Source organism: Galendromus occidentalis, unplaced genomic scaffold (genome assembly GCF_000255335.2).
Source record: "Galendromus occidentalis unplaced genomic scaffold, Mocc_1.1 scf7180000077538, whole genome shotgun sequence".
Taxonomy (NCBI): domain Eukaryota; kingdom Metazoa; phylum Arthropoda; class Arachnida; order Mesostigmata; family Phytoseiidae; genus Galendromus; species Galendromus occidentalis.
Window position 1 is genome coordinate 45753 of NW_003805526.1, and position 11445 is coordinate 57197.

The window sequence follows — 11445 nt, forward strand, 5'->3', positions numbered from 1 at the left end:
ACGTGATACGTTCCAGAAGAACATTTGCGAGGGAAAAAGCTCATAGGTCAGAATAGAAGCGCACGTGGAAGTCCCCGCGAGAGGAATTTCCCTCCCAGGTCATCCTCCCACTCCACCCAAGGAAGTATCGCGTCACTCGATAAGAACGGTCACGGTGCTGCGTAAACTATGGGAAAATTGAGCTTTCTGCGGAACTGTCTGTTCCATAGAGTTCGGCAGCATCCGTGAATCTAATCCGTCTCCGTGGATCGAGGCGAATCCGTTCGCAGACTTCGCTTGTCGAGCCTCGACTGCGTTCTGCTAAGAGCTCGCGAAATTCTTTGCGGAGATCATCCCAATTCAGATGACCGGTCGAAGATTTGGGATTCATTCGATCGGATATCGCATCGCCGAGGATCCCCGATCTGAATTATCCGGAGAATTCTCCCACAGGTTCGGGACTCCCGTATATCACATTGACTGACTCGGTTGAGGGACTCTGTTGAATGGTCCGGCAGTGTTCCGTGATGAGTATCAAATTTCAATCAGCTCGAACAGACATTAGTGGAGAGGGTTCAACCTTCTGCCGTTTTCCCACCGAGCCATCATCGTTCGGAGAAATCGCTCTAGATGAGCGTTCGTCAAGCTCGAATTTGACCATTGACGCTCTCACCACAGATTGATGGCACTGATGACCGCTTCGCGTGGAGGCCAAGGACTCTCGTACAGAGTAATTCTGCTAAACTACGAGGCGCGTCCGGACGCAATTCGACTTGAGTTCTCGCGGACTAAATCAGAAGTTCAAACCAAATCTGCGCTTCGTCCGTTTTGTGATCCATGTCGACACTCAGAGAAAAATACGACCAGATCCCATGCGGGAGAAATTTTCAAACGTGAGCCCGGATCGTTTCTCGCTGTGGGAAAACTTAGGAAAGCCGAGAATACTCCGACGGTAAGAGAAAAGATCACGCACGACTGGGCGATAATCTGCCAGAAGATGAGCTCGTGATCCTTCCTTTAGCTTTGACAGTGTCGAAATACGACTTTCGAGAGCCAGGCCCGCTATTTACATTCGTATTTCATATTCGCTCCTATGAATCCAAATCGACATCTTGTCGGGAATGGATCCCCGGAGCGGCACCGGCAGTCTACCTCAGCTCACGAGCAGGAGTACAGGATAGAACGGGATGGAACAGGTCCAGGCTATTGGAACTTGAGTATTTTTTTATTTATCCGTCTAGAAAGCGCTAACGACTCGCTCGAGGATCTCGATGCTGGCTTCATCGACCTTCTCGGTGTCTACCACGTCAGCGTCGAGGTTGGAAGAGATCATTCTCTCGGATATCGCAGCGAGCGATACACTCAAGTAGTTTTCGAGTTGGGAATCTGGAAATGCACAATAATGATATGATTGTTGTTGAGCGTTCGTGATCATCGAGTTGCTCCGATACAGGACAGAACTCGGCGCCTTCTGCGGTCTCGGAAATCGTATTTGGAGCGTGACGTTGAGTGCCTTTTAAGTTGAACTCACGTACCCTCTCTCAATTTAAGAAATAAAACAAAAATATATCCGAGTTCAACGACTCAGGATCAGCCGATGTTGGAATTCGCTCCGGGGACATTCGATTCGGGATGACGGAGGGAGACTTACCGGGGACGGTCTTGTCCTCAGCCACCTGCTTGCAGGCAGCAGCCAAAATCCTCGATGCCACTTTGGCCTCGCTGGAGACCATCGTTCTCACGCTGAGTTCTTCGCCAATTTTGGCGATGACATCCCGCGTATCTACATCATGAAGAAAAACAGAATGAGTTCCGTGGAACCTACGATACACTGATTCGCTGCCTATGTTCTCCAATCCGCCTCAAGGCTTAGCTCACCGCTGAAGTCGCCTTGAGTTCCTTGAAGTCTCTTGGTCTTGAGCCACCGACCGAAACCGGTCATCGAGTCGCCTAATTTCGAAATAATGCGTCCCACCATTGCGAGCTTCTTTCCGTACTTCTCCAAGAAATCGGCAACTATCAGCATGCTGTATTCCTCTGAGCGCCCGACGGCGAAGTCCACGATCAGATCATCCTCGCTAATAAAACACGAAATTACTCATGAGTACCCTCCTACGGGAGTCTTCTGGTCATGATTTACCAGAACATGACTAGAATGATAAAGACTATTGCAATGGAGCCACGATGGGGATTGAAACCAAAGATGAAAATTCCTGGTGGGTTACCTCGGACGGGCTTCTGCAAAGCATCACCGATAATTAGAGAGAAGTCAGATGAGAACATTTAGGAAATGAAGAGAGTCTCAGCCCGTGGTGGGCACTCTCACCAGCTGAGATGAACACCAGGGTGGCCAAGAGGGCAACACTTGCGAAACCCTTCATTTTGAGAACAAGTTGTATCGGGCTACTTCTGCCAAAGAAGCACTCCACGAATGATCACCTCGGCGAGTGTCGAATTCTGGATTTATATAAGGTGTCAAAAGGTCGCTTATCAGGTGAGAGATATCATTCCGGCTTAGTGCTGGCACCCTGTTTTCAGGGAGAAGGATTTAGAGAATACTCCGTCGTTGCGTTGGTGGTAAAGGTCTACGCCGAGCCTAATCCAGGAGATTCTCGGGCGAGGAACCCTTTCATCGGAATACGTGCGGTAATCGCATTTAGGAGTCTTGCCCACGACAATGACTTCGAGAAGATAGCTGATGACAACAAATAAGCGTCATAATTCTCTCCTGGGACCTTCACGCGACGCGGATGCGGCCTTGGATTGGAACAGAGGGCAGGCAGCATAAGATCCCATGATGAAATTTTCCATTTTCTAATGAGCTCAATTTATCGATGACAGAGTCACCCTCCGCGTGCGAGGGACTCAATTCTCGAGCCGCTAATCTGTCGAATATCACGCCTAGAATCGATGAACCTTTATCTTCTCGATCTCGTGAATTTCCCAGACCTGCTGAGATTTCGCGAATATTCGTGGCTGCGCAATCAATTGAGACGAGGCATGATCCACATGTGATCCCACACCGAAAAACCCACCGGATATACTATAGCCCTGAGTCCGGACCGGAAAAAGCGATATGAGAGGGAAAATCCGGGGATCTTCGACACTCGCCCCCGTGGTAACATTCTACAGTCGGATTCCTAAGCTCTGAGTATTTCCATAAATCGTTGGTGAGTCTCAGCCTCAAACGGAACCGCCGCGAGCTCACCGCCGACGCATTCGGGGCATGCAAGCAAACACTGAAGCCTCTGAGGAGACAGTTTCGTCCGTGACGTTTCGGAAAATCTTTCCGGAAAACGTTCGAAAATCCGGACGACTTCGAATACTGATAGGGAGCTCTCCGTGGTATTTGTGTTCATGCGTGGATCGCGAATCGAGCGAAGGCTGCCGGAGAACGGCATTTTCACTGGAGAGCTTTCCTATATGCGGCAATTGTAAAGAACGACCACGCGTCGCTGCATTTCACTCGTTGAGCTTCATGATAACGGAGAACAAGAAAATAACGGGAGGCGTTTTCCGGAACCGGAGACTCGAAATTCCTAGAGACGGGAAAGCAGGCTGGCAAGCCAGTACATTCTGATTCGCGGTGAAAGACTATATACGGCTCCGGAGGGAAGGATTTCCGGAATAGTAACCTGCCGCTCGACATGCTTTTCCTGCTGCCTCAGCTTTTCACAGACACCAGGGATTCTGCTCGAGAAAGCTCTTGAAGTCACATGCCGACGAATATCGACGCGGACAGTCCTCGAGGGGCTGCACTCTGAGCTGCGGAAGTATGATACACACAGCTCGCATACGATGCCGAATTTGAAAAACTACGTAGTTCGATTCATAGGAGCTGTTCCGATGTCCATCTCCTCCCCGGGATCCTGGGACGCTTGACAGCTCCCGAGCATCTCCGTATCTATAATAATCGATGACATCGACAGAAGCGACAAGATGACGATAGATAAGTGAACAAGCAGAAAGTTGTCAGCTTCGAAGAAAACAGGACTTGGGTGATGAGAGGGAAGTCCCCATCTCTCAAAAGGCTGCCTGGAGTTTGTCTGGAGGCCGGTGCAGGTTGGCGGAGAAATTTGACGAGGTCTTCAGCAGCGTATCGCAAATGAGATTTTTTGCTGTTCGGAGGTAGCAGCGCTCCGTGCAGTGGCGTCGATGTTGTTTCCAGCATGCCACATTGAACGATAACGTTCCGAGCTTTAAAAAACTTATAATTAATAAATACCATCCGAGAGCAGGATCGATCGGGGCACGCCATCGTGGCCAGGAGCCCTGTTAAGCACCACAAATATATTCCAATGCTCCGAACCCAGGCGAAAGTTTCGAAACATCCCGAGTTTCTCCGAGGAGGAGCGACGCGAGTGTTAAGATCCTCGCAGCGAATTTTTGAAGCATGAAACTCTCATTTGCGGAAGTTTTTCCGGAGAGATCAACTTGTGGGCTCGACGATGTTCGTCCCTCGCATATCTCGCGGAAATCCGACCGAACTTCGGCAACGTTTCGGGACGTGAAATTTCGTACCCAGCTCCCTTCGAGCGCGTGAATGAAGAGCTCAAACGCTGATCGTTATTGTTCGACGGGCCGCGCTATTCCGTTCTGCGGTCGAAGGACGGGGGTTAGAGGGCGATTCCCTTAAATAGCTCGATCCCGCATCCGATGCGGGAGCCTATTAGGCTCAGACAGTGGATTTGTTGTGTGCTCGTACCAATGGTGTTGTTCTGCTGGTCCGTAGGTGGATTCGCTCGTTGTAGTACAGCTTCGCTGCGACCGCCGCTACCGCCATTGCCGTCGCTGTTAGTGCCGCGTGGTGGTTGCTAACGACGCTTCTAATGGCTGAGCCTTATTGCAGCGAGACAAGCAGCCTTTCTCCTCCTAATTATTATTTTCCCCTCCCGGAACCCGTCGCTCGCGTCCGTGCCTCCGAGGTCGACAAGAGCGAGAACGGACCTGCTCCGAGTGAACAAGGTATTCTGAGCTCCGTCGAAATGCGTAATTTTTCTCCGGGAACGTTTCTTTGTCTGCGTTACGCCATCCGCCTGTTGAGACGTCAGGTGGCGGGCGAAGCCGCCGAATGAACGTTAAGAATCTCTGAAAAAGGAACAGGCGAGGAAAGTCGGAGATTTGGGGAAATCGGTGCGCTCCGGGCCGCGTTACGTCGCTACATCGTTGGAGGGATCGAGAGTCGTCTGACAGAGAGTCCATCCGAAGCTTTTGTTTCGAGCAATCGAACAGAAGAAGTCGTGCGGGCCAAAGGAAGTAGACTGCAAGTGCAAGATAACTCAGCGAACGTGAGTTCGCTTGTTTGTCGCTTCCTCCGACCAGCTGCTTGATTTGCAGCCCGGCTCCTGTGTAGAGTAGACTTCCGTTGACTGATCTCGTTGTTGTATTTCCGGCAAAACTCCGCCTACCCAAAGTTTGAGCGTTTGTGGATTTGCTCGTTATAGGTGGATCCGTCCGGTGCCAATCTGACCCGGCAGACCGAGGAGCTCGTTGGGTCCAGAAAACGTACCGTAGCCCCGCGCAGAATCCAGCCGGGGCGGGGCCTTTCCGGACCAGGTGGGGTAGACCGAGATCCAGGTAGAAGAGTCTTCTTGTAGACGAAAACCCCACGCGGGAACAGTCGATGAAGTTAACACTAATGAGGCGTCTCCAACGCAGTCGTGGGTATCGGATGGCTCAGTTCGCTCCATAGTCCGGAAACCAGCTCAGCAGATCGGGAATAATTGGCTGTCTTACGCTGCACAACCCGAGTTTCAATTAGCTCTACGGCTTCGACCGCCGTCCCTATCGGTCGAAGTCGCTCCGTGCGTAGATCCGTTGTCGTGTGCGAGACGGACCCTCTAGACTTCAGGCACCAGACCACGATATCAGTTTTGAGAGAGATCGAGCGGAGCGAAGTTTCCCGAATTCTCTCGACCCCGTGTGGAAAACCACAGCTTAGTCGATGAGGCTGTGGAAATAAAATCATCATCCGACCCAGCACTAGAACATATCGGCTGCTGCTTCGGACGCGTCATGCTTCCGGAGCAAAGCATCGCATATTCATTAAACGACGACCGATGAGCTAGCAGACGCTCGAGCCGGGGCCTGAGAGTCCAGAGACAGAGAGAGCGCGAACACGAGGGGTAGAGCGATACGAAGTGGAAGCAAAACGAGCTCTTCCTCTCAACTAGCTTTCTAATTATTCGGGAAGAGAACAGCACGTACAGTTTTTTCGTTCTGGGACGAGGTGTCACTCACAGCTGTGACATAGCTCCACGGTGGTTTTGTCTTATTGTATCGCAATTAGCACCGAAGGCATCCCGCTCAAAGAGCTAAAGTGACTGCTGCTCTCCGTCGTCGTCCTCGTTGTCGTTGTTGGTGTCGCATCGGATGATGGGATCAGATCGCTTGGGTTCCGCCCGCTCGTCCCCATGCTCGGCTCTTCTTCCCTCCATCCCCCTTATCCCGCTCGCTAATCTCGCTGCTAGTCATTGGGTGACACGGATATTGGCTTCCACAAAAATAAATTACAAGCTCCGTCACGACACGTCCGGGCGCAACGTGACGGTGATGCCGCTCTCGGAGCTACCGGGAGTCTCTCGAGTACGATGCGAGTTCGGAGGAACGGGGGAATAGACAACGCGGAACCCACGCCTCTTAACTTCCTTGTCTTTTTCCCGAGCCTTGCGATGGGCTTCATCTGATCCATTTCTTGATGAATCGATGCCACGTCGTGTCCTGGGGAAAATAATTTCCCAACTTTCTTCCACGGTGAAATTGAAACCACACACAGCGATTCTTATTGATCAGCTGGGACTGCTGAAAACCGTTCGGAGCTCGGTCGCTCCGAAAGCGAGCTCGGGAGTCGACCCTCGATCCAGTCAGTCCGCAGGCCGACCCGCTACAACGAGTGACCGAGCGTAAAGGGATCGCTTTTTGAGTTGGGCATGGTCTGCCCACCCGGAACGTCGATATCGCAAATCGCTAGCCAAGCGTCCGGAACGCGTTCTGAATTCCCGCTCCGCACCGACTTGCCCATCGTGCGCTCGTCTCGCGGGCGGCCTCCTCTCGCTGGGAGCTCGAACGTCCCTCCCGTATGCTTAACGCGCAGAGCTCGTTCATGGGTAGCGGCGGCCTTTCGTGTGCCGTTTGTGCGGAGGTCGTATGCCGTTTGTATGGAAGTCGCAAGCAGTTCCCATACGACACTCAGCCGTATGGCTCGCTTATCGCGGGGAGAACGAGCGGACGTATGGTTCGCGATTCCGTTCCCGACCAGAGCAGCGATCGAAGGTATCATCCACTCGACAGTCAAGTAGGCCGGGTTCATGCATAACTTCCACGAATACACACACTTTCGAAAAGTGTATAAGCATTGTTATCAGGGATAGACACACGCAAAATCTTGGGTGGGAGCACGTTTAAACTTTTCAGATCGGACCGCCCGCTGAAAACTCTTATCGTCGTCGTTGTTGTCGTCGTCGACGACGTTTCCACGCTCGATAGCGATATCTGCCACGCTTCGAATGGATCCTACAATTCATGGCGAGGATGACCGTCGACAAGCGGTCGCCGGGTCGGGACCCAGCGGTGTTGGAAAGCAAGCGGATGATGTCAGCTCGTATTTATCTCTTGCATGATCTGTAGCGAATCGCTCTGAGTCACTGGGCAGCAATCTTTTATAGCAGCATTTTCCTTCTCGGCCGGCTTGCGCTCACCATCTATCAAGTATGGTAATAAGGCTGATTAATTGTTCCTAACCCTCCTCCACCACCGCTGATTTTCCCTGGTTCTTGGGGTTGCGAAGGAGCCACAGTAAGTGGTGATGGAATCTCTTCTTTCAGCCTTTGAGTGAAAGACAAACAGCGCTGGCAACCTCTGTTCAGCTCCGACTCTCGGCGCGTCCGTGTCGTTTACGTCATGGAAGAGTACGCCGGCCGTTTCCAATCCAAGATCGTGGATGTGCGATGACACGTTCACTTTTCGCATCACATGCCGGAATATGCTAAATGGTGAATGGAGTTTGCGGTATAAATCGTGTACATATACATATATGTGCACGATTCAATTCATTTAATTTTCATTTTTCTAGCAGTCGGGAACGATTAGGACGCCTCACCGGTGCGGGCGGGGTGAAGTCAGGATCTTCCCTAGAGACGAGCAGGAACTCAACTGCATGGAAGCATCAGCATGCATGTTTTTATCTTTTTCTCCGGGGAAGGGAATTCACCACCCTCCATTGTGGGCGCCGATGGAACACATCCCGTCTCTGCCGATTCCTTCATGAATATCCACTGAGTGCAGATGGCCGTCTGAAAATTGACGACTCCACCTTTCATTCAGGCTTCGATCATGGCGCATGTGATCTGACGACTGATTGCGCGCCATACCGCGGGGTGTTCCGGGACACGATAGAACCGGGGAACGAGTCGAGCATCGTGCTTGCTTATACGTATGCTTTTATTGATCCATATACCGTGCCACTATTTGCATGTGTTATAGCCTCTTATGTCAGGGGCGATTTCTCAGCGGATCGCTCGAGTCTCCTCTTCCCATCGTTGTAGCTGTAGCTTCGTTTGTTTCATCTGACAACCATCTAGGTGTCCCAGGAGCTCTAACTTTATCGGAATCTCCTTCTCAAACAAGTGGTGTGGGGTACAGTCATGAGCACATGCTCGATCTTTCCGTCTTCTTTCCCGTGTTTGACACAGTTCGGGCTTATATTTTGGAACTTACGATGATATTCCCGGTTTGGTAACATTCTCGCTCTGGCGAATGCGAGTAGGGTTCAGTTCCTCCCGTTGTCTCATATGCAAAACTCCATTTCTCCTCGAGATTCTTCATTCTTCGGGTATTTTTCCAGGCTCGGTTTCTGGCTCATTCCCCCTCCCCGCGCCTGGTCTTGCATTATTCGCACAGGTATGTGCATTGTCTCGAGTCGTTTGATTGCTTCCGTGTGGATTTTCATGGTCGCGATCAGCGACAGAATAGCCCATTGCCACCTATCCGGTCTCATCGCTTTTACCCTGATGGAGTACCTACCTGATCTTGCTTCGAGCACCTCCGAATGTCGACCTCATTAGATCGCCCACGATGAATTCGTCGGCAATTTTTCATCCAGTGATACCCAACACCCAGCGGCGCGCGGTTTTCTGAATTTTGCCAAGGTGAGCTGTGATCATCCTCGTTCCTCTCGATGCGGTAGAGGCGTTTGCGTATGTCAAGGCTGGCACTGCAGTCGCTTCGCGTTGTACAGTGGAAACCTCGAATCCATTGAAGGTCGATAGACATTGCGCGTTCATGCGCTGCCGCACTCGTTCCGCTTTTTCCGCCAGGTTCATCTCATGGTGTAGCGGGTTCTTGGCATTCGCCCATAGGGTGATCCGTGAGTATTCGTAATGCATCTCCTGTATGATGAGGAATACACGTGCTTAGTGCTCATAATTATTATGAATCAAAGATCGCAGCTATCCCGGCGGTTTTCCTCGAGCAGTACTTCGAGTATTTGCATAGCCGATCCCGAGCCTCACCACGGGAAGACGTCCGAATCGGGAAGCTGGTATTGCGCTGAGCCCATAGCAAACACCCGTTCGATGGGCGTCGGGAGGATCGACCCGTCGTCGGGTGGCGAAATTCAAATACGGCTTCGGAAAACCTGAAGTGGGGTGAGAAAAGCTTGCGGGCGTCGCCTTCATGAGCTACAGCTAACACAGACGCGATATGAGATCGATCCTGCGTGAAAACTAGCACACGGAACCGCCGAGTATGGCTCTCTTTCCCGCGGGCTGTGTACAGAGACTCATTCGAAACCACAGATCAGGGTATCGGTTTTTAAAGCCTTTCCAAATTACTCGGAGAACAAACTTCGGCCTGCGTTTCTGAAAGCAAAATAAATCAATTTTCCCCATCGGCTAGAGCAAGCACGAGGGTATTTGCCGACCGAATCCTCCGCAGAGAGGCCACTCACCCGAAAATCGGTATCGACCGGAATATTTTGAGAGCTGAGTACATCCGGAGACCCTCCATATACGGACTCGCTCGCAGGCAGCGATGACGACGGAATCGGCAGGAACAGACAAACGAGACTCGACCTCGGGAGTCATTGCGTGACGTTCGGCAGTAGCTCGAGTCCGACCCGGGTGTCGGATTTAGCTCGCCGTCGCACACCCAAATGAAGCGTCACAGCTCGCTGAATGTTATCTGAAAACGGTTCTGAAAGAAGTTTTATCCGGAATGCGGCTAGATAGCAACGAGAGGGTACTTCTTGACTGAATCCAGAAGTGTAGTGGATATCCGCTATCTCTTTGATCCCTTCCGAGTTGATCGTTGTCTGTGCGAGCGCCACGTTCACGGTTCAGGGTGGGAGGCTTGAGGGACGACTCGACCTCCCGGGACGAGACGAAAGGTGCGAAATTTTCGAGGGCCACCAATCATTGTGATGGTGAAATCGCCTCACAAGGCAACAGACGCCGCTTGAGCGGCAGAATGTATCGTCTGTGCTAAGCTAGGCCCTTTTCCTGGGGGAAGAACGAAATGCTTGAGCGAAGACACCCTGATTAAGCGTCTAATTGGACTCCGGGCGTCCATCGAGGAGGAGTTGATTATTCTTAATGGATAAACGCAGAGCCAAGCGGAATCGATCGATCTCAAAGGAAATTCACGGTTTATGGGTCCGCCAAGGAGTTGCATCGCACAGGTGGAAGGGCTTTCTGCGAGGATGGCGGAGCCCCATTCGCGATGGCGTCCCTCTCCCGCTTCAATAATACTATAGATCCATTCCGGGAAGCATATACTAGGGAGCCAGGGACTATAGCCAGGGATAACTCCCTCTGAAGTACCTTTCGGCCACGGAGATACCGCTTCTCACTCAAACGGAGTGTCAGGGCAAGGTATCAGCTCTGTCGACCGATTCCTCTCAACGGGGATTTTCGAGGGCGCTGAAGCTCATTGTGTGTCCTCAATCATGTCCCATAACCCATGTCCTGTAATGACCCGGAATGTTTCTGGGGGAAACTCGATCTCCGCAAGCTACGCGTCCGGTTGAGGAAGAGAATTGTTGTTTTTGTGGCTTGTGATTCTCGCGAGGACGGGAAATGGAAAACTCCACCTAAGACACTCGCGTTTGCTCATCAAAAAAAAGGGTCGGTCAAATCCGGGGGAGGTTCGAAGTAGAGAGCGGAACGTTTGCTTCGCTGTGTTGACTCTGACTAGTGACGTACAGCGAAGTCGTATGTGTTCCACTTGGGCGAGGATGATATTTCGGACTAAATCTCCCAGACTGTTTCATTTTGGGAAGCCAATTCGGCCCGCTGATGGACTCAACAAGGGGATTGAGAAAGCCGTTGAGCGCGAGAGCGGAACCTAAAACGTCCCGGATTCCGTGCCTCTCCGGAATTTCGGAGACTGGATTCGCAAGCGGAGAAGACGGCCGCGGCCGTATTTCCAGTCAGAGAGAATCCCGCCCTTTCCCGTACCTCCCCCTCACCG

General features: G+C 51.7%; 1 protein-coding gene across 1 annotated transcript; it reads right to left on the minus strand.

Moving 5' to 3' along the window:
* Positions 1-1182: 1182 nt before the first annotated feature.
* Positions 1183-2447, minus strand: LOC100901467 (uncharacterized). The gene is made up of 5 exons (XM_003748591.2): positions 2306-2447; positions 2205-2217; positions 1858-2057; positions 1631-1762; positions 1183-1365 (listed from the first exon to the last, which is right to left on the minus strand). Exons 1-5 carry the CDS (start codon positions 2358-2360, stop codon positions 1217-1219), a joined length of 549 nt encoding a protein of 182 aa, XP_003748639.1. The 5' UTR covers positions 2361-2447; the 3' UTR covers positions 1183-1216.
* Between the last annotated feature and the right edge of the window lie 8998 nt (positions 2448-11445).

Bases quoted from the DNA above. Each gene is read 5' to 3' on its own strand.
- LOC100901467 (XM_003748591.2), bottom strand. From the start codon at position 2,360: ATGAAGGGTTTCGCAAGTGTTGCCCTCTTGGCCACCCTGGTGTTCATC. The intron at 1,763-1,857 runs GTGAGCTAAGCC...TTCATGATGTAG, and splicing joins AACTCAAGGCGACTTCAGCG to ATACGCGGGATGTCATCGCC. The intron at 1,366-1,630 runs GTAAGTCTCCCT...GTGCATTTCCAG, and splicing joins TGAGGACAAGACCGTCCCCG to ATTCCCAACTCGAAAACTAC.